This window comes from Gavia stellata, chromosome 12 (assembly GCF_030936135.1).
Source record: "Gavia stellata isolate bGavSte3 chromosome 12, bGavSte3.hap2, whole genome shotgun sequence".
Classification (NCBI taxonomy): Eukaryota; Metazoa; Chordata; class Aves; order Gaviiformes; family Gaviidae; genus Gavia; species Gavia stellata.
In genome coordinates this window covers 3,943,821-3,967,173 of record NC_082605.1, presented here as the reverse complement: position 1 = coordinate 3,967,173, position 23,353 = coordinate 3,943,821, and the positions used below count along the sequence as shown (strand labels likewise).

Sequence of the window (23,353 nt, the reverse complement as noted above, 5' to 3'; positions counted from 1 at the left end):
AATTCTGGAGAATTCGTGCATGTAAATAATCCAGCAAGATATAAACAAGATTATAAGGACTGCTGGACTTTTATTAATCTTTTAAAAACATGTTCATGCAAGACTTCTAAGAACTATGAAATGGTTGCACCCAAGGATCTGCTTTCAGTTGATCTCTTTACCTATGCGCTCTGCAAATGTGTCAAATTGTGTATATATGATAAATGATCGCTGCCTTTTCTCTTCTTCCTGGAAGCCTTCAGGTATCCTTACACCTCAACTTTTAATTCTATCTCTGATTCTCAAAAACTTTGAAAATAGCAAGTTATCATAGTATGTTGTGTACTGAAAATATAAGAACATGATGATAACAAGCCACAGTGGAAAAAATGTCTTATTTTCCACTTTAATTATTACTTAATACTTTTAGAAAGTAGTCATCATAATACCCTCGACAATTTTTTTTTGGCTCCTTGTTTTTCATTGAAGCATAGAATTAATTTCTGAAAAATAAGTATTATAGCTTATCTTGAAAAGGATTCTTTTCTCAAGGGGAAAACCTTGGTAAGTTCATGAACTTCTTCCAAGAGTAGGATTAAGATCTTGATGTGCCAGATTTATCAAAGACATTATTCCATTAGTGAAGATGAGAAAGAAAATGCGAATAGTATTTCAGTACTGCTAAGTCTTTACAAGCTTCTGATTCAAATGCTTGCATTAACAAGAATATTGTATAATGAAATCTGTAGAACATGTTGCAGCGCTGTGTTACCTCTGCCAAGGAGCATTGTTGTGCATTTCAGCTGAAAAGATATGCCAAATACTGAGATGAGTCTATGAGTCTGAAAATAAATATTTTGATTGGCCATGTCTTTAAAATGTGTTTTAATTGATTTTATTAAGACTGGCATTCTTCCAAAACTGCTGCACAAACACTTTGGGATCTGATCCTTCATCGTTTAAATAAATGCCAAAATTCCAATTGACTTCAAAGAGAGCAGAATTAAGATCTTAGTCACCAAAAGACACATTCTGATTTTATCTCATAAACATGAGGGTCATGCATGATAGTTTGTTTGAAAGACAGAAACAGGTACCTGAAGGGAAGTGGCAATTGGGTAAGCAAGTCTTCTTCATTTGAATCAACACTGAAGACATGTATTAATTTGCTCAGGGAAGGCAGCCTAATGTTAAAGGCGTTCTCTTTCATTAGACTTACTGTTAAGCCATCAAGTACTAGCAGCTTGCTCTTAACAAGCAAACTTCCCTCGGTGTTCCAATTGTCCAAATTATTGATTGCTTCTATCTTTTTAAATCGTCGCAGTGATTCTCAATCTTGCGTTTGTGATGTGGAAGAATTAGCTAGTGGTGATATAGCTGTGGCAGCCTAAAGGAATAAGCACAGCAAGGTTTGTAGGGAAGGTAATATCTTGTATTAGACGTACTGACTGGAAAAGCAAGAGAATCTTTTGACATACACAACATTTACATGCAAAGGAAAAGCTGCAAAATTTAGTATGGCTGAAGCTGAATCATTTGCTCTGAGACTGATTGAATAGTAGAGTTTGTCCTTGGCTTCGCTGACATCCAGTCATTTCCATTTCCCTTTTTTTTCCTGTTAGGAACTGGGTTTAGGTTCTGCTCGGTTTTTGTTCTTCAAAGGTAGGTCACTTCCCTAAGTCATTTCACAGTGCAAATTCATGAACAGTTATATTGGCCATGACTGAAAGGATGATGATCTGCAGCAGTAGGCAAGCATGAGCAAGCAGAGAGCTTGTTAGGCTGATTTCTCTGCCAAAGCCTACATCTCACCCAGGCTACAGCCGGAGTTGAAATTTATCCGATGATTGGAGAGAATTAAGTGGTCAGGCCTAAATGAGGAATGTGAGCTCAGAGATGGTTTGATTTGATGGAGAGAGATGGATGATTTTATGAAAACTGTTTTGTTGTTGATAACTGGATGCTTATCACATTCCGGACAGCTTTGAGTGCCTTTCAGTTGTCTTGAGACTATTGGCTGTAATACATTTTCTGGAAAATCTGAGATGAAAAAAACCTGCCTAAAGATAGCTCTTTATTAACTTCCTCCTCCCAAATTGTCTGCATCTCCTATCCCTTCCTGTGTCTCACTGTCTCTTCTTAATCAGTAATGGCAGCTATACCCATTTATAATTTTCTAGTTTAAACATAATTTTCCTGCATTATCTCAAGCCTTGCACCAGTTTTTTTAGTTGCACTGATTTAGAAGATCATTATTTTTGCTTCTTCATGTTACTGTTCACAACTCAGTTAATATATGGTATCTGTAAGAAATTATCCATTTAAGAATCATGGCTTGAAGAGAAAATCACAGATAGTTGACACTTTATTGGTTGATACCCTACCCAAAATACTTGGAATGTAGTGGTGTATCAATAAATAGGCCAGAGTGTCCTGTTTGCAGGAAGATGGTTACCAACAGGAGCGCTGATAACAACAGTGAGGCTTTATAATGTACACGGATTCCATCCATAGGCAGCACTCAGGTCTTAGACTCCAGCGGGAACTCAAGAAACAGATTTCTGATTAACTTGAACACGTCTTAGCGAACGATGACATCATGACAGGAGTCCTGGAGTGCTACTAGAACATGGTTATTTAATACCAATGAGCACTGAAGAAGAGAAGTTACAAGTAATGCCAATTTTAATGATTTTACTTTCTGCTGACAGTTCGTGTGTAGTTACTTGATTGCTGGATGTAATGCAGAAGAGGAGAGTAGGACAGCGTCTTTTGAAGGCAGTCCAATATTTGCAGTTAACACGTAACATGAAACTGAGCCTGCAGTTTAATGTTATGAGGTACTAATGAAGACTGCACTCGGAGTTGGCTACTGTTAACAGATGGTAACATCTTACTGTGATCAGTGATAGTCAGGATAGAAGAACATTCCTGGTTTTTTCAGAAGCCTCAGTATGGTTAATGGAAACCTATTAGGAGAAGGCCTAATGTTAGTCAAGATAGTTAAGACAGACTCAATAACCTGTGGTAGACAAGCTTACTTTCTCTCATTTCACAGTCAGAGTATACAGATGTTTGTGGGGAGGATGTTCTTAGCATCCAAAGACCCAGGTTATAGGTAAAGGTTTCTGCTTTTTGATGGCTGGCTTCTTTCTAGTTAAACAAACAAACAAATAAAAAATGTTTTCCTTGGAGCCAGAGGAGGGAATTTCATTCAGCTGTGAAGACAGCTGATTTGCCTTGGGGCAAAATGTGTGAACAAACAGATGTCCAAAAAAGGAGAAGCACTAGGGAATAAAATAACGAAATTGCCAAATAAGAGTTTATAAATAAAGTATGTGAAAGCTTACTGTACATAAACTAAAATCACATTGAAGATTACTGCATGCTATGTAGTATCTTAAAGAGCTCATCGAGGTAACTTACTGCTTTCACGTTCAGAGTCTTGCTTCAGGCTTTGTACTATGACAGAAAATTTTTGCCATTTTCAGTAAGTGTACACACATCATGTAAATATACAGTATAACATTTTAAATTGAATGTTACCTGGATTTTTTTTCTTGAGGCTATTTTGACAATATTCCTTAGAGCATTTTCTGTTCATAAGAAATTAATGACAGCAGGAGTCAAAATTTTAGAAATTCAAATTGACATTGCAGTGTTATGAACTCCCTTTGAATTTTGCAAATTCCTGAAACACACTCTCTACAGACCTTATAATGTCTCCAATTATAAATAATTCTTCTTAGCTAGTGGAATAATTCTTCAAGACAAAACAAGTTACTGTTTAGACTTTTTATTCTGGCTCTTGGTGAACACTTACATGCATCTTGGTTATGATTTTAATTATGATATTTGAAAAGTCTTACTTGGGTGTAATTTGGATATTCTTAGGTACTGTGATAAGCCACTACAGTCTCTTGTGGTTGTATGTCTGTCTGTCCCTAGTTCAAATTTATAGGCTGTCAAAAAAACAGTATTCTGCTGCTGAAACTGAACATTTGTTCACTCTAACTTTGTGGGAGAAAAAAAATCTCCTTACCTTATATGTGTAGGTCAGCATAAAGCATAAGGTTTTGGTTTTGTCTCAAGAAATTATCCTACTTTATTTCCTTGTTGGTTGTTTCTTTTCACTGTTTCTGAAAAAAAGGAAACGCTGGTTGAATAAGCATTGAATGTATATCAAAGACACAGAATTGTTTCCAGGGACATTTCTTCATCTTTATGTTGTAAGAATAATTATAATGAATTTGAGTTGTAATTACTGCCAGAGCAACAATTCTGAGTCTAGTCAACATACAGAAGGTAAAAAATACGGTGGGATAAGTCTGGGCTTCCACCGGGGAGAAAAATTCTGTTCCTACTTGCCTAGCGTTAACTACAGAGCTTTCTCCTGTCCCGTCCCCCCCCATTTTTGCTTCCTCCCCCCACTCCTATAGCCATAAGCGCTTTGTCATGTTGACACTGGCAATCGAACTGTCTTGCTTTGAGTATGAAAGAACTACTTTTATCATTTCTAATATGCAGCCTAGGGCCAAAACAGACAAAGCAATTTGAAAGGACTAGGTTCAGAAGGAGGCTGGAATTCCCATTGTACAGCCCTTGGGAATATGACTTCAGTAAGCAGCTCTGAAGCAGTTATTTATCATAATGACAACTCTTGGTCTGTCCATGCTTCGTCAGCTGAGTTCCACACCTTAAAAAACAAAAATGGTTTGGTATGATCAGAGCTGTCAGGAGACACCTATATTGTTTAATCTGGTTCTTAAACTTCAAAAATCTTTTTATTCCATATTTCTTAAAGAAGTTGGGCTGGATCATTGTTTGGACACTTCCAAAGAAAAACTTCGTTCTTCAGGCAAAAGTAACATCAATACTGAAGCCTGCTTTCTGTGAGGGAGTATCTTTGTGTGGCATTGATACCTTTTTCATGTCCAGGGTTTTCTCTTTTATTACGTCCCTTATGGCACTGTCCCTACAGACCATTTCTGCTTTGTCCAGTGTTTTGCCTGTTTCATCTTAAGGAATTTCTTTATTCTAGCACCTCTTTGTCCTTTATATTGTCAGTCACTGTGAGCTTTTTGATGTCTACCCATCCATGCATCTTGTGACCTAACTTTCAGCTTGTCTTAAAAATCATTTGACTTTGTATCTATCTTCTTTTGAACTCTTGTTGCCACTGCTGTCAGCTTTCTGACACCTCTCTCTTACTGCAAAATGCTTCCAGTCTGTAGTGATATTAGAACCCCTGTTAATACCTTTTTCATCTCCGTTTCTGTGAAACACTTCTAATAAATCTCCTTTAACTCATTTTTCATAGAGCCGTCACCAATAATGAGACAGCCTAAATATGTTTACACTTCAATCTCATCGCTGCTTGATTTCATCTGTTTAGGTGCTGCCCTTTCTTCAGATGCATCTAATTTGCCTTGTTGGTATGGATTATAAATCAAGGCGACACCACCATTTCCTCAAAGTAACAAAGATAACTTTTATTAATGTAAGTGTACCATACTGTATAAGTCAAGGAACATAACTATATCACCTCTGCTGCATTGTCCTGCACATCTGATGTTCTCTGAGTCCAGTTCACAAGCATGAAGAAATGCAATAATTAAGCCATTCCTCACTGTCTTTTAATAAACCTTGACTCACCGCATTATTTTCCATAAGTTTTTATGGTACTTCTAATCTTTGTGCGTGAACTTTTATAATTGGAATTAACTTGGAACTTGTTCTGCCTTTTGAATGATTTGATGGTTTTTGTTTTCTTTCTTGTTAGCAGCAATGCCATAATTTTTTAAAAATTCCCCTAAATGGAATAATGGGATGTGCCTGCCCAGCTTTGTACTTGGTCTCCATATGAATTTCATTTTTCCTTGGTGTGGGAAAAGTACTAGTCTAGAGATAAATCCCTTTTTGACTGGCGCTCTAAATAAAGCAAACAGCAATTGTTTCTAAGCTAATATCGCTGATGTTATCACTGCCCCAGATTAGAACTTGACTGCAGCTTGGAGACATCAATGGAGATACATCATCCCTTTTATTGAACCTGATCTTTTGGGTTTTTTTCCTTATGGATAGCAAATCCTACTCAGTTATTTAATGGGATGTGAAGCCTAGACATAGTTTTCTGTTCTGAAGGGTTGGAATTTGTAATAAGCTTAAACCATTTATTTTACTTATTTTTATTTGTTAATTAATAATTTTTTAAAATAAATACAAATAACTTAAGCTGCCACCTGATATTGTGTCTTTCTCACCTGCAAGGCTGAAGATTCTCCAGAGTGCAAAATTAAGCTGTAGGGGAGAGTGTCTGTTTCCATACAAATATAACATTCCCTCATGGTTCTGCACTGGCCCCTCTCTGTACACAACAGAATCAATATACTTTTGAGCTCTGTGAGCCATACCACATCCGAGATGAGACAAAGAGATCCAAACACGATAAGATTTGTATGCTAATTTGTATATGGATTTGTATAATATTTTGCTGGTTGTCTTGACCTTAACACAGTCTTGTGGAGCAAGATTGACCCGTGTTGAAAAGGTCATTGTGAAGCTGCTCTCTACAGAGCTGGCACTTCACGTATCATTTCATAATCGGTGTATAGATGCATCTTGACACACTTTTCCTTCCAGTAATGCAATATAGGTAAAAGAAGAGGGTATGTGTTGAAAGTTGAGGTACCACTGCCAAAGCAGGAAAATAATGTTTGGGTGTTTGTAGAGCACAAAACTGCACTTACTCCTTGCGTAGTTGATTTACATGAGATCCATCTCAGTGCTGTTTCTAAATAGGTTTTTGTGTCATGCAACATGTTCTGTAGGTGAATAGCTTTTGGCTGTTTTGGAACATGGATTAAAAAACTTGCTAGAATATCTTAGAAAGAATCCTGTGTTACCAGCCCCATCCTTTTTAAATGAAGAAACCAATTTGAATTCATCTACCAGTTTCAGCTGCTGCCTGTTCTGTTTGCCATGTTGTGGTTCCCTGTGTGTTTTAAATATATTATTGCTATCCTCAGTGGGCACTGAAACTTTAAATGTGCTTGTTTTGAAATTTCACTGAGGCATACTTAGACTCTTACAAAATCCCTCCCAGACATGAGTGTAAGTGTGTTGGCACTGCTTGTCTACTAGGACTCTGAGGTTGTTTCTTTGATTGCTGCTCATTTGTGAGCTTCTATTAAACGATTACTTGTCTGTTAGCCAGGTGTATGGCCAACCTGTGTAATGGTGTCCATATGTGTGGTGTTCAGGCTGGAGGAAAGCGGTTTAAAAACAAGCTTCAAGAACTGATTGACCTATGTGGAAACAGACTGCACAGATGTGTTGTAATATCCTTCCCACTTCAGCAGACATGACTAAACAGACTTTGTCTGCTCTGAACAATTAAGATGTTTGCCAGTGTGTGCAGGGCCCCATGCAAGTTCCAGCTTGTTCCCGACTGGTAGAGGAGTTTTTCAATTTGTGCAAAAATATTTTAGCTGTTCATGTTCTCCTCATTTTAGGGTTTACTCAAGAACTTTTAACTTTTCAAGGAACACCTTTACATAAATAAAAACACTTCCAGTCTCTGGATTTTTCTAGTTTTTCTAATTCCCTGGAAGCAGTACTTAAATAGCCAAAAAAGCAAACCTTGCTTTATATGAAAACCCAGTGATGTTTCTTCATGACCACAACAGTTTCCCTGTCATCATGACTCAGAAAGAGTCTGAGAAGCTCTGCTCAGAATTTTGCTTTAATGTGGAGGCTCTCGAGTGATATCCCCAGGATGCAAACGGAACTGAGGACTGATGCTGTGTAACTGATATCGGGAGAACTTCTTGCTGTTGAATTCAATAAGACAAGAAACAGGGAAGTCACTAATAAAAGCTCTGAGAGAAATAAGGTTAGGTTTATCGTGCTGAATAGGGTGATCACCGTGGGTATTGGTTCAACAATAAGTTATTATAGGTGTGTGAGTGGACTATCTGCTGCTTCTGAAGGTGTGGCTTCCAGTGGGAGAAAACTCTGCGGTCCTGAGAGCGGTTGAAGAGTCATTTATCTGCTGAGGTAGGCTGACACACCGGATACACACAGCCTTTTCTCCGAGGCGGACTGTTTCCTTTAGGCTTCCTACTCTCATATCTGTCTCATGTCTATTTGGTAATTAGAGGAATTTTCTGAAGCTAGTGAGTTTGAAGTATTGAACGATCTTCAAAGAAACCACCACAGAAAATGAAGCGTACAGATCCAAACCCGAGATATGACTGTTAATGGGTTGGGGTTTTTTCAGTCCCTCAGTATTGTTGGTTAATGTTATGGAACTTTTTTTGTTGTTGAAATTTTAATTGAGCTGTATTACTACAAAGACGGAGGAATACAAAACTTTCCATGAGCAGCTACTTTCTTACATCACCAAAGTCACCCAGGCAGTGGCTGCATCACGTTATGGCAGCTAATCATTTAGTCTTTCAGAAACCTTTTCAACTAGAAAACGGTTCCATGACTTTCAAAAGAATAAAGCATGCATTTGTAATAAGTATAGATTATTTGTTTTGTGTTAAAAGATTTAGACAGTATTTGGTTAAAACTTTGCTACCTAGGTTTTTTAGCTGGAAATGGAACTTCACCATGGTGCATGCTGAGCAGCACATTGAAAAGAAATGCCACCCCCTCTTTCCCTTAGCAATCCCCCCTACTTCACCAACAAATTAGCCTTTAAAGTAAATAAGATTCAGGTAAGATGCTAAACCCATTAGAGGATTTAATTGTTCATGACGAATACAACTAAGTCATCTGAGTAAGATAATAATGTTGATACAACTTAAATTATAACACCTAACTACCAGTTATTAAATCTGTTACAGAATCGTAGAAAATTGAGACTGGAAGGGAGCTCTGGACGTCCTCATGGCCACCTTCCTCCTCAGTGCAGGGCTGAATCTGTGGGCAGCTGTCCCAGTGCTTAATCACTGTCACTTGACAATTTGTCCTTACGTCCAGACAGAATTTCTCGTGTTGCATCTTGTGCCCGTTGCCTTTTCTTCTTTCTGTACGTGCTACTCCGAGGAGTCTGTTATCTGATTCCACAGCTGATTATTTGCTGGAACAGAGAGAGGAAATTTTTTACTGAGAAGTTACAGAAGTATCTAACACGGTGAACTTTAAATGCTGTTTACTCCCTGAATTTCTTGGTAAACCTTTATTTTCAGTGCTAAAAGCTAGTGTAAATCAAAGTTGAGCAAAAAAAAAATTTAAAAAAGTATTTTCATAAAGGGTTTTCTTCTGCACTTTACTATTGGATACAGTAACTGAGGGGAGTTATGGATGTTTTGTCTTAGAGAAAGGAGGAATTGCTTTTTTAAAGAAGATCATTTATTTACGTGAAATATGTGACTAGGAAGAGTCTTCCTATTTCTTCAAAGCTTGCCTTATCTAAAGGGTGCACTGATAGAGCGCTGATTTATAAAAATCACAATTCTAAACGAGCTTATTCTCTCATTATAGCTGTGTATATCTGGAATAATTTATAAAGGTTGGCTATGCCAAGTTTTGTTGACTGCACAGTCTTATCAGTGGAAGAAACTCATGACTTTGAAGACAAAGGAAAACGTTGCTTCATCTTAACAATGAACTAAACCATGGTTCATAATACTAAATGTTGTGCAGAGGGGCAACGAAGCAAATAGTTCCTGATTTTAATATCCTGGTTTAACACCCCCCACCCCCCAATGAAATTGCTGACTTTAGTAGTTTGAAGCAGTACTCACAAATTCTACTTCAACAGCAAAATTTTATTGTAACCCACCACTTGATTTCCATGTGATTAATTTAGCTTTCAGGAATATCAAAGAACAAGTTATCAACTTGTTATCGTACAATTTTGGTTGAGAATTTATCCCCTGTGGATAGGTCAGTGTGGGAGAAAGCCCCATAGTAACTGATAAAATAGATGAGTGGACAATGGAAGCTTTCCTTAATGGCATGCAGTCTGGAACTTAAGATAGGAGCTGGCTTGGGCTGTGCAGTGGAATAACGTACAGGTAAAGACAAAGAGTTTGTGATACATGGGAGATGCATTGCCAGCACACGCAGAGACACAGATTTGTAGTTGGAATAACACGCCTAAATGGTAGATCTGTGCTTTGAATGGGATTAGTACAATCAGCATAACTCTCAGAACAATGAGAAAACTACGGGAATTTAAGGCATAAAGGATCTGGGCTTTAGCAAGGACCTCTGGACAAATAGGACAATGTGGAAAATGTTTATGATATGCTTTGTCTTGATGTGTAGCTCAAAGAAGGGCAGAATCTAATATCCAGGATGGTTTGAATTACTGAGAGGAGAAGAAAGGAGAGGATTTCAAAGGCAGAAATGACTGGTGCTTAGCTAATACTTCCCCACTTACAGTTATGAAGAAACCAAATTTTATGTCTTTTGAAACTCCTTTTCTCTAATGTTGTTATTTTCATAGTGTCCTAGACCACAACCTGGGTATGATATGACTCAAATTCAGATTTAGCTCCTTAGAAAATATTTTCTGTTACCCATAATAAAAAACATAATGGGGAAAAACATCCATCTGTGATGTGAAAGAAAGCAAAAACTCAGATCTTAATTACAAGAGAATTTTTTTTAATACCGTTATGAGGAGAAAGAACGGTTTCAATAGAATAGTAATTCATTCGTTTATCACACTAGAAGAGAAATATTAAAATTACATGAGAGCTTTTAAATAAATTTTGTGATAAAGAGCAGCCATTCGAAAGGTTAATCCAAGAGAGGTGGTCAGCTTTACAGAAAATACAAAATAGTATCACTTCTCTGAGCTCCCAGTGAGGATGCTTTGGAAGAATACTACTCCAGGGAAAACCGTATTTTGTTTTAGATTATTTTTGTGGAGTTGTTTGGGTTTTTTGTTTGTTTATTGGTTTTTTGAGGGTTTTTTAAGTCTTCTGCATTACACAATAGGTGAATGCAGCACTGGCATTTTGTAAGAATATTCCATTGAGCCAAAAAAAGGTTAGGAAAATTTGGTCTTTAGTACAAAGGGATAAGAATGAGATGATTATATACGGAATTGCAAGCCAGAATGCAGCTTGTCAATGAGCACTGTGCAGCAAAAGTATACCAGTTTACCTGAGACAAGATCCGTATTTAGGGAGCAGGATCGTATGTTGCTGGAGTACAGAAATGAACAAAGTAGTTCTTGTAAGGTGTTTATTTTGGATAAAATCATTTGCCTGCCTGAGTCGCACATTGTAGCTATTCAACACAATCTTATGTTTGTCAAATTTAGACCCAAACATTTAAATTAACATTATGAGGGTGCTCCTCAGATTTTTTTTTTTTCAGTTTAAAAAGAGGAGTTGCAAACAATAGCTTAATGTTTCAATTATTTATAGAGTACCTTTTGTGTTTTGGTTGATAGTGAGTCTTCAGTTTTCCCCTAGGCAATATCTATAATCACCTGTTCCTTTTAATTTCTGTTTATTATCAGTTCTGTAGGGAATTGAAGAGCTTTATAAACTGAGTAAAATGAATCATTTTATTCACTACTGAAAAGAAAACCATTTTTTCAAGCGTGGTATGATCTTCAATGTTTATACGTGAGTATGACCTCGGTTTTGAGTGTTGTCCAAAAAGGTGTCACTCACGGCATATTGTCAAACTGCTGCTTAAGCCTGCTCATCTTGGCACAAAAGGAAAAGCACAGCCCGATGGAATGGCAGCGCTGCCTTCTGCTGCCGTTTGTTGCTCTGGGGATATGTCTCAGTTGAATGCTGTTGTAGCCTGACATTGCTTGGCTCGGGCAACCTGCTGGGAATCACAGCATGAGAGGATATATTCCTGTAGGCCTTGCTGTATTTTACAATTTTACATTTGAATTAAAACACTTAATTGTTCAAAATTATGCAGAACAACCTCATAAATATATTCCAGTTCTTTCTTGGGAGGAGGAGGAGGTGAAGTGAAAAAAATGGGATATTTAAGATAATGTAAATTTAGCGCCGCAAGAAAGTAAAGTATGTTTTCATAGTGCAGGACATCTGTGGTTTGTTTTAAGATGAATTTTATGGAAGTTCATTTAACACCCTGGGTTTATATTCCCATTTTGAAAACATACTAATGATATTTGCTGCCCTGCAATCAAACTTTTAAAAGTAGCTTCTCACTCTGTCGTTCACAGTTGGATTAACATGTTCTTTCTGTGGTCCCTGTTGATCCTATAAACTCAGTGTAATTGCAATCATAAAATAGGCAAAAAGATCAAAGTAATCCCATATGGGAGGGAAAGAGCATTCCGAGCCAAAACAAGCTGTTTGGCTTGTCAGCAATTGGAAGCCTCTACTGTAGCCCATCTGCAATGTTCTCTGCGTTACAGAGCTCCATAGCGTGGCATGTCCATACTTCGTGTTGCCGTGATGCTATAGAAATGCTGTAACGGTGCTGTGCTGAGCTTGACTAGGCTAAACAGACTTGTAATAAAAGGATTGTTTTGTACCAGATGGATTACATTGAAGGGGCTGTGTTTGTTTCTCCTCCTTTGCAGAGCACTGGATTGCAAATAACAAAGCGCAACAGAGTGGGTTTGACTTTGAATTGGTGGACAATTTGCTGCACTCAGGGAAACAAATCACTTGGCATGGTCATGCCATCTTCCAACAGTTTGGTGCCATCAGGCTGAAATAACTTTGCCTACCATCAGGAGCTTGTTAAAGCATTGCTTTCTTACTGCATTCTGGGAATGAAAAAACCAACAGGAGAGCAAGTGGGTTTCCACTTTGTTAAAGCAGGTCTAGCAGGACAGGTAAAGAAAGGGAAATTAAGAGAATTAAATATGGAGAGTTGATAGCTAGGACACATAAAAGTATTCACAAATGATCTGTTAGTCCAACAGATGTTGAAATTATGCGGTCAGAAAATCAAAAGCGATTTTGAAATGGGTTACAGAATCCTAAGAGTCATGCAAGACCCTCCTAGCACAAAACCTCTGCACAGTATCCTCAAAATTCTTGTTTGTTCAGTTATTTCCGTATTAATGGACGTGTTATCATAAAAATAAACCTGACGCTTGTACAAGTTCTCAGCTGAATCTGGGTTGGACATGTAGTTTCAGAACTTTTTCCTGAGTCACTCCGTAGGTGAACTTGAGGCTGCCTCTATTATTCAGAAAATTGTGTAATGTATGGGCATAGCAAATACTTGAAGAGTGAGGCAATGTGCTTGTAGAGGTCTGTTACTGCTGACGCACCTTGTGCTTTCTCTTGTTAATTTTCTGTCCATTTGAAACAATAGGGTTTTAGTAGAACTAAACCATAAACCTGATCTGCCTGTTGTATTTCTAGAACATCTCTACCTTCAATGTCTAAATATTTTACTAGTTGTGCTTTTATACCAAGGCTTGCAATTTTCTGTGTAATATTTATTTTTATCCTATTTGATAAACCTAATGGAAAAGTGACATGTAGCATTTTAATAATAATTACGCGGGAAACTGGCATATAAGATTTTAATACAAATGCATTTATCTTCTCTAAGGTTTTGAACTGTATAGCGTGAAATAAATCTGATTATTGCAGTATCATTTACACATTTAATACTGGAAGCCATCTTCCTTTATTCATTTAGTTTCAGCTGGTGTCTTCAGAAATTATTTTTGTTTCTAACTGTATGAAGAGCCTTTTTTCTGCATAAGAGGAGAAAGTTTACCATAACTTCTTGATGCCTCCTCCACAAGATAGAAATGTTGTATATACACCACGTGTATCTCTGTGGAAGCAATGATAAGATCAGTGAGGCCACTGGATAAATCAAAATTGTAATGAATTAATATTTTGACTGCCTTTCAAGTTTTCTATTACTTATGTGCTATATACAGTGCACTAGAAGAAATACATTTATACTAAAGATGCATACAAAATGTGCATGCAAGATGATATAACTGCACGTGGGAAACCTGTGTCAGTTTTTTCTGCCAAATACTATTTTCTGATAATGGGAATTGAGCTGAAAGAATCCATATTATTGATTTCAGAATTATTCAGAATAATACATATTTTGTTTGTCTTTACCAGCTACATTTTGTGGAGATGGAGTATGGTTGATTAAACAAGAAATAACTTAGGCATAGGGTTGAAACATGACTCATATCTGAGTTAGGTGACCTTCCAATAATACAATAATACTTTTTGTTGTTGTGGGATTCTCTGTCGCATCTGAAAATGGTCTATGCGCTTTAATCAGTCAATACAACTTCAGGGATTTCTGCAGAATTTTTTTTTACTTGTAGAAGTTGGGGGGGGTTCTGAAAACAAGAAGGAGATGTTTTCAGTTCTGAAAGAACTTCGTAATATTTGGCAGTCTCTCTTCGTGATACGACATGGTTTGCGAATATCAATCTTTGTTCCTTCTTCCACCCCAAATCTCTCTCTCCGTGAAGAGTGGTGAGCTGATTGATTCTTCACACAGACTGTCAGAACGCACGTCCAGGAATGTGTCCCCTGTCTGACCAGCCGTCTAGTTATGGTCTGAATTTCTTTTGAATATACGGGTTATCTGGTTTATTAGGTGAATAGAACTGTACCTTTGTAACTTAGCATCTTTAAGCTGTTGAAAAGATTGGAAGTAGATGAGTCTTCTGTTCGTGTCAGGAAGGTGTTGCTCTCTCAACCATGCGTGGGTGCCACAAAGCAGCATTGTGAGGGTGGTAATGATAGAGGGCATATTTATGGCTATGTGGTGGGTACGGGCTGATTTGACAAAGATGATCCTTGTTTCAAGAGATAATTTAACCTTATGTTTGGAGCCAAAGTAAAACACTGGAGCAGGATTCTTACAGAGGCTGTGAAATCTCAGAAATATTTAAAACTCAGCTGGACAAGACCCTGAGCGACCTGATCTAGCTGGCCCTGCTTTGAGTGAAGGAATGGACAAAATGATTTCCAGAGGTATCCTCCAAGTGAGCTCAGTCTGTCGTTCTGTAACCCCATATTAGAACGCTGAGTGTACCTTAAGTATCATGGTTTATAATCTCTTTATTGTTTCTGAATTGTTTATTTCTGAAATTCAGTTGAATAGCTTGTCTAGTTAAACCGCTGCTCTTTTTTGATCAGTAACTATCAAATGTTTGATTCTGTATGACCTGAAAGCTAATTTACAGGTCTTAGACAGCAGTTATGCATCACCTGTGAATTAAAAAGATGTAGTGGAACATGACAAGCTATGGATTTACAGCAAAACAAATGAAGTCTGTGTAGCTGGAATGGCAGAGACTCAGATGTATAAATGGTGTTAATTATTCTGAGAGGTCCACTTATGCATGTGATCTAGATTTCCTGCACAAGTCTGTGAAACCCTTGAAAGTGAGTGTGTGTTTACATCTACCTTGTGAATTTTTTGCAGGATTTAGAAAAGGAATGAATATAGACGTACACATTTTCATTTTTACTGTAAAATCTGGGCACATCAAGGGAGGAAGATGATAGAAAAATTTGAATGTATACTTTTATATACTTTAATGTTTTCATTTTCATTTCAGTCAAAGGGTTTGTATCAGATCTAATCATTACTATGACAGTATTTACATTAATTGTGGCTTCATTGAAGCACACGTCCTGTTTGGATAGTTGCCTTTTGGTGGTAGTAAAATGAAGTTTAAAATCCCACACAAAATAGGATAATGGCAATCATCAAACCTGCTTGGTGGTGGGGGGGTGTGGTTGATTGTTTGTTTTCACACTTATTTGTTTTCAGTTTTTAAGAGCCTGAGGAAAAGAAAATAATAATAGAAACTATCTTAATAGTAGAAACTATCCTCTTGAGTTGTTGGAATGATGTATACCTAAGTGCTGTGTCCTGAAAAGTGACCTTTTCAGCTCCAAAGCAATTTTAGAGGGGGAGAGGAATTGGTTTTGTATTTGCTTGCTTCTCTGCTTTGTTTTTTTTTCCTCTTAAAACAAGAAACAATGGAAGGAAATGTGTCTGAGGCATTCTTATACCAAAAAACCCCTAGTGTGCATTTTTTTTGTTTCTTTTATTGTATTGTTTCATTAACTGTTAGTCATGTAAAAAAAAAAAAAAATCCTTTTTATGAATGTTTTCGTATAATAATCTGATGAATACCTGGGAAAACTGCTATAAAACCAGAAGGGACTAATTACTATCCAGTGCTACTGTTTGTGTATGTTTGGAACCTATTATTAGAGGATATTAAAAAGGCTTTCTAGTGAAAAGTTTACACTGTAAACAAATACTTTCTGTACTGTTTACTTGCCTTTTTCTGTTTTGTTCTTAAATATATCTTTCAAAGTATTTGGAATCTTCAGATGCCAGTTCTACAAGATATTTAGAAAACGCTCTGGTTTTGAGTGTATGAGCTGACCAAGCCCATGTGCTAAGGAGCTTGCTGAATTTGTGCGTTGACCAACTGTTGCAGTAATACCTCAAATGTAGGTAGGTCAAACAAAGTATAATGCCCATCTCGGAAGAGGACATTTTCAGAAAAAGGCTGTGATCCCTCTGTCCCAAGCTGCTAGAATAGTAGGTGCTGGATAAAAAGGGTACAAAACTTGAGTAAATGGTAAAGGGACAGAAAATCAAATTCAAGACACCTGTAGCTTGATAGAATGGAAGGCATCAGAGGCAAAAAGAAGGAATGTCCTGAAGGGTGGCGGCAGATATCTTAAACATACTGCGGTTGGCAAGATGGAAATCAGTCTGGTGATTTTTGAGAGGGGTAATGTTTGCAGTTTGTATGAAAAGTGGGGCCGCTCATGGGAAGGATTATACATAAATTCAAGAGAATCGCATGCAAGAGGAATTTGAAGAATAATGGTTGCTGTTGGTTGAGATCAAAATGAGAATGCCTCGTGACCTGACCTAGATTTTAAGCTGTGGTTATGGGCTGAAAATACAGTATTTTGGAAGGGCTATAAAGGGAAAACAAGCATCAGGCAGGGACACCATCGTTGAAAAAAAGTACAAAGTTGATGGACTCAAATTTTATTGCAAGATAGTAAACCATTCAGACAGGAAAGGCTGTGAAGGCAGAGACAGAAACAAAGAACTTGTGTTAGGTACTAGGGATGCCAGGAATTTGTCAGCTGTGTCAACTAGCTAAGGTAGGACCATTGTGTACAGGGATCTGGAAAAACTGTCCACGGTTTTCTCTACCTGCTGTTTAAACAAAGTAGCTTGAAGAAAGAATTGCAGTTTTTATAATCCTTGGCTTCGATTTTTTTTTTTAAGGTTAATTTCTTTTTGTATGTGTTTAAGTTTGTAAATTCTGTGTCAACTGAAGTAAGAAGTATCTGATAGTCCGTAGTTAATTCTTCAGATTATAGCCAAAACTGATTTTAGCTATATTTTAATTACAGAAAGTTAGCCACTTCAGAAAAAAATTAGCTATATCTTGCTGCAGAAATAGAAATCTGTTGTAGAAGAACAGTTATGTGTGGACTGGATAAACAGTTGTTGTGGAGGAACCACTGCGATTGTTGTAGGATAAGCTCTTGGCACTGGGAGCGAGAGTGGATCCTTGTTTAAGTGCATTACCTCAGTTTCTTAGATAGCAAAGAAAATCCTTTACCATAGAGTGCACTGTGCAGGCTCTGACATGCATCTATACATACATTCCGACCAAAGCTAAATGCTCACGTTAGTGTAGAATACTGTTCATGTTGGTTGTTCATTTACGGCTTTTTTTCCTGTGGGAAAGGGGGATGGGGAAGGAATTGTTGAATATGCAAAATGCTTGAAGTGTTTTCAGTTTCAGCAAGATGAAGGGTAGTGCTTACTGTGCATCAAGTATCCAAGATGAAAGCAGGGTGCTGAACTTTATAATTATCCCTCAGTCTCTACCATGAAGTCTGAAAAAATTGCATGTTAGAACTTGCAGGCATTTAATGAATTTCAAGTTGCAATTTCATTTCTGTTGCCATTCCCAAAAGATACAGCCAGCGGACCAAGAAGAATACTGAACAAGTCCCAGGAGGAGTGTTAATGCAGCCTGCTATGTCTAGTTCATTTTTAGTACAAGTATATTTAGACGCACATACACACATATTTTGTGAAGTGATTTAGGCTGCCAGAAGTTCTAATGTATTGTCTTTCTGGTAGAGCATAGAACAAAAACATGTTTAACCTAATACCTATCAAAAAACTTACATTTTATAGCTATAAAATAGTTTAGTTGCTTTAAATTTAAATGTATGCTTGAATGTATTCTTTTTTTCATTTGTTTAGATTTCCTGAGTAGGTGTACATTTCTAAACCAAAGACTATGATATGATAAGCCTTAATTGATCTGGGAAGCTCTGTGTTCTCATGAGATACTCATGATACTGCTGTTTGATGTATGTAACGTCTAATTTTCAGCTCTTGCCTCTGCCTGTAGAATTTTACTCTTTATTTACTCCTCACCGTATTTGGAACATTTATAACATAGTAAATACCATGGGTTGCATAATAAAACTATTCCAGGTTTTTCTAAGCAGAGTGTTTTGGTACATGTGTATGTAAATTTATCTCGGTTGTGTGTAGAAAATAGTATTTGTGGGGGTTGTTTGTTTGTTTGTTTTGTCTCTCTTAATGAGGTAGCCATTTTTGTGGCAAATCCGGCTAGATCCATGCTGGCAAGAAACTTTTAAGAATCCCCTAAGGGTACATTTATATTCTTGCAAGTTTATTTATAAGATAAACAGTAGTTATCTATTTGAATTACATATGTTAATTCTAAGATGCATAGCCCCTACCTGCTTCGGTAGCTGAACACCAATTTTGGAACCATTGTCATGGACGTTATGTTTCAGGTACCAGGTGTTATCGCTGTATGAAGGAAATGCAAAACTGTCTATTCGTTAGGAGTTATTGAAAATGCAATCTGGAACTGTGTAAAATCAATCCCTGGGAACTTGTGAACAGTTAAGTTAATACACGGGGGTTTTTTCCCATTCTTCCCATTATGTAAGAACATAATACTTGTCATTTCAAGAAAACAAGTGTGGGGATTCTTCTCTTATCCTGAATAGACATAATTTGCATCTGAAATTTAAGAACCTCTACAAAGAAGTTTGACTACAAAAGCACGTATTTGAAAAAACAGGTGCATTCAGATCATCTGTCCAGATTTGTACAAACTGGGGTGGTTTTGACAGCTGGTTTATTATCTTCCTATTTTATGACTTCTCCTGTCATTGCCTATAGCTGCGTTTAGGTTTGACTCACCCAGGTGCGCTGCAGGACAGAAGAGAAGTGAAAAGAAAATCCAAATTCACAGCTTGGTTTAGAGAACAGATTCTTGGCGTGACAATCATTTTGGACATTGTCTTTCATAGCTTTCTATATGTCATGATTTCTGCTCTTCAAAGTTACACTCTTTTGAAGTAATAACCAAAGTTTGTGTAGTCATAGTCTATGTATTTTAAATGTCTTTTCATGAAAAGGTGTATTGCTATTAACCAAGAGCCTATGTTGTATTATAATTTAGCTATCAGTATTGACATTTAACACAATGTATTTTGCACAGTACCGTGTAGCTTGTTTTCTTTAGCTTAACATGTGATTGTTAACTTTTGTATTGAATTTTCCTCTTTTGTTTCATGTTCTCTGCTCCCCGCTGCATGTCATTTATTAAGGTGCTACTCCTTTGTTCTTTATAAACCTTAGTCAGATGCAACACCCGGTGCTGCTGTTGTGACTGCTCTGACAGTTAGGTGAAGTGTAAACTGTCTTATAAAACTATCTGTTCTTCTGGAAGGAAAATAATAGCGTACTTTTCAAACGTTTAAAAATAATTCTCCCCAATCCAGGATGTTTGCATAGCGGTTAAATACCTCTGAACCTCAGTTTCAGTCTTTTTGCAAATATTTTTATGTTAAAAGAGCCCTAGAGAAGAGGTGTGCTTTAGATAGGAGAAAATTTAATTGTCATTCTTTTCGCTTTGCTTTCATCCTCCCGGTAACAATACCGTATTTCATAAATTACCTAGTAGGTGCTGCCGCTGGCTGGGCGATGTGCTGGGACTGTGAGTCTTCAAGTTACTTGAGGCCCTCTCTGGGTTGCCTGTCCTTGACTGTTTAAGGCCAAATACGGGGAACCGCTTTCATCCCATTAGCTTCAACAAAAAGAAATTACAGTGCCGTTGGAGCTGCTCCTTGTATTGTGTGGGGTGTTAGAGTAACGCAAGCATTGCACATTAGACGTGTAAAGCGAAAAGGCTCTCCGAGCTTTACGGGAATTACGGAACAGCTAGCCAGTTCCTGGATGGAAGTATTTTCATCTCACAAAATTACTAATGGAACTGGCACCCTTACCAGCTTTTCTCCGTAAAAACCCAGCAAACGAAACGGAGAGTGTACTTGCCTTCTCACCCACACCGTTCAGATCAGAAGAGATGATGGGAAAGCGCAGAGCAGAGAAGCTGGCTGCACTCCCGGTGTATCTGTTATTAGATAAGGAAGATTTTTGTAGGGCTGTCGGTTGGCTTCTTTCACTTTTAAAAGTATTTATTGTGCTGCTTTGACGGAGAGGTGGGTTTGTGAGGGTTGCAATCAATGGGCTTTGTTTTCAAAATCAGAGTGGGCTATCAGTCTGAGCTTTGGATTTCTTGCTTTTTGCTAGCTTGAATCATACCATAAACGCTATTTAAAGATTTTGTTTTTTGTATTTATTTTCCACATCCTTGACCCTGACTGGTGAGCTGGACATTTGTGTTTGCCTTGGCAAGCTCCAAGCTGCTCATCTAGGGCAGGATGAAAACTCTTTTTTCCTTTTGTAAACAAACTGTTCCTCCAGTATTTTCCATAAGGATTTACACCACCATTTTGCAACGCTTCTAGGAATTGAGAAAATCTTGCCATTCAGAGTTTTCATTTTTCACAGCTTCTAGCACTGCATAGAAATGTTTGATTTTATATGAGTAATAGTTTGCTGAGCTTGGATTTGAAGAGCTTTTTGCAGAGTATTTTCAAATTCCAGAAATACGACATTTTGTTGTGAAGGGGTTTATTAAAGCTGTAGGTCAATATTCATTGCTGCCTGTCCAGAAATGGGGTTGTTTGTAGTTCTTATTCATCTAATGCTAATGCATGTGTGTTAGACAATACAACTGTGAACACTACCCCATTGTACTAGACACGGTACACATGTAAAATACTCCTTTGTGCCCTGAAGAATTTGCAGTTTAAGTAACTGTTCTGTATTTCTTCGGATATATTTTAGTGGTCAGGATGTAAAACGAGAGAACCGCTTAGTGGGCCACTTCATGCCAACACACAAGTTATGTTTTGGAACAAATGAACTGAACTTTGTTTTCCAGAGGGACAAAGGACTGATGCTGCTCCTTTTTTGTTAGGTCATTTGCAGTTAGGGACCCACAGTTTCGAGTGCTGTGGGCCATAGAAATGGCAGTCTTGTTCTTGGCATCCAAAAGACTTGTGGTACTCCAGCAGTGTTGCTGCTAATTTAGGCAAGTTTGAAATGCTCTAAGTCAGAGATGAAGTTTTATATATTATAAAATATATATTCTTAAATCCAACTCAAAGTTGAGTACCCATGTTAGTCCTGATCCCAAGCTGCCGCAAGCCCTGCCAAGTGGAAGGAGGGTATTTGCCATCAGCTAAACCTCCAAAAAATCATAAAAAGTCTTTTAAGAGCACCTATGTTTCTCTGGAAGAAAAACCTTGCAGTATCTATACAGAATATGTTCTCCCCCCCCCCCCAAATAGTTCTGCTTGCAAATCCCTGTATTTTTCCCCAGATCATGCGTTCCGCTCCCTGGTAACTGGTATGAATTTATAACACTCGCTGTAGTATGTTCACGAGGATAGCAGATTCCTTGATGTTCTGTGAAAATATTCACTTTTTTCCCCCCAATCTATAGCCGCTTACTGAACAAGGACAAGTAGCAAAGTAAAAGTACATTTATATTGTACTGCAGAAAAAAAACTGTGTCGTTTTTAAATGTCTTTAAACAATAGGGAAGTACAAATTTCCATTTAACTTCTCATGCTGCTATTTATGAGATCTAATATTTGAGTGCAAAATGAAGTATTGGAGAAAAATTAGTTCTCCAAATTTTCTCTTGAAAATTTTCTGCAGTGTTTAGTAAAGTATGCTGTTTATTAGAAGTTATTATCCACATTAAGTATGTGCCAGTGAGTCAGCAAACCAAAACAAAATGTCTGGTTTTTGGTCTACGGCTTACTGTAAATGATAATGAATAGCAAATAACCAAACTGACAATTCAGGAACAAGTGCTGAAAAGTATATGTTAAAAAATATCCCCAAGATTACAAAGGATAAATGGTGTGTAGGTTGTTAACAGAAGAGAAAAATACTGAGTTTTATGTAAAGCTCCATTGGTGCTAGTCAGCAGTCCGTAAAATCTTATTTATTCTTCCTTTTCAATAATAATACTGATTTTATAAAGGTATATTAAAAAGCATATTTGAACTCCACAAACTAAAATTACACTTCCTTTTTTGTTGCAGATCTGGGACATGAGTGATGATGAAACGGTCTGAAAATCAGCTGAGTAAGGTGGAAGATGACCTACTTTGGACTGCAGCACTGCCTTTTAATTTGTTATTTGACAAGTTAATGATTGCTTACCCATTCTGACTGCTACAAATACAAGCAAATATAATCCACATTTTGACACTAATATCTTCACCTTAAAAGCAGTGTGTTATGGATATAACTCTCCACATTTTCATTTTTATTATGTAAATAACTAAAGCAATGTGGTTATGTTTAAACCTCGTCTTCTTTTTTCTTTTTTCTTTTTTTTTTTTTTTAGTTTCTAAATATGGCTTACATATAAAATATGCTGCTGAAGTAAACTTTGGTGTTTCATTTGTCCCACTTTTTATTTTGCTTGTCAATGGACATGTCCAAGCAGCATGTCTAAATGTCTTTTTTCATCTTTCCCAGATTTGTGCCCCTTTAGTTAGGATTTATTGTTAAGATTGAGAATATTCTGCTATTGGGAGTTAAACTGCATTTTTAAAGGAGAGCAGGAGTAGTTAAGAACCTACAGCTACTGCCTGCACCACATTGCTTGCCGTTTCAAAGTACATATTTGTAGCACAATTGATTGTTCTTCTCTGTGTCAATGGAGGTGTTCTTCTCTGTAAAGATCTCGTAATTTTATGCTATGGCAAAAATGTGGTTTGACTTATTTTTACACAGGAAAGACCAAAATGCATTGAAGACCAAAATGCATTGATACCATGATTAGGCTCCCCTGAAGTTTAGAGAAGGCTCTGTGATACAGTAAAAATTGCTTTGGGGGGTGGGTCATTGATTCACTCAAAACTTGTCGAGAAATGCTTAACTGAAATAAGAAAATGGTTCTCTAACTTTGCTATTCTTGGATGCT

The 23,353-nt window shown here is 37.2% G+C and overlaps 1 protein-coding gene across 1 annotated transcript in view; it reads left to right on the top strand.

Moving 5' to 3' along the window:
• The window catches only part of ATG7 (autophagy related 7), a 106,321-nt gene extending 83,592 nt beyond the window's left edge, over positions 1-22,729 (top strand). The window contains exon 18 of the mRNA XM_059823203.1: positions 22,464-22,729. Within this exon, the coding sequence (XP_059679186.1) occupies positions 22,464-22,496 (33 nt within the window). The 3' untranslated portion in view covers positions 22,497-22,729. The remainder of the gene's footprint in view (positions 1-22,463) is intronic.
• Positions 22,730-23,353: the final 624 nt, after the last annotated feature.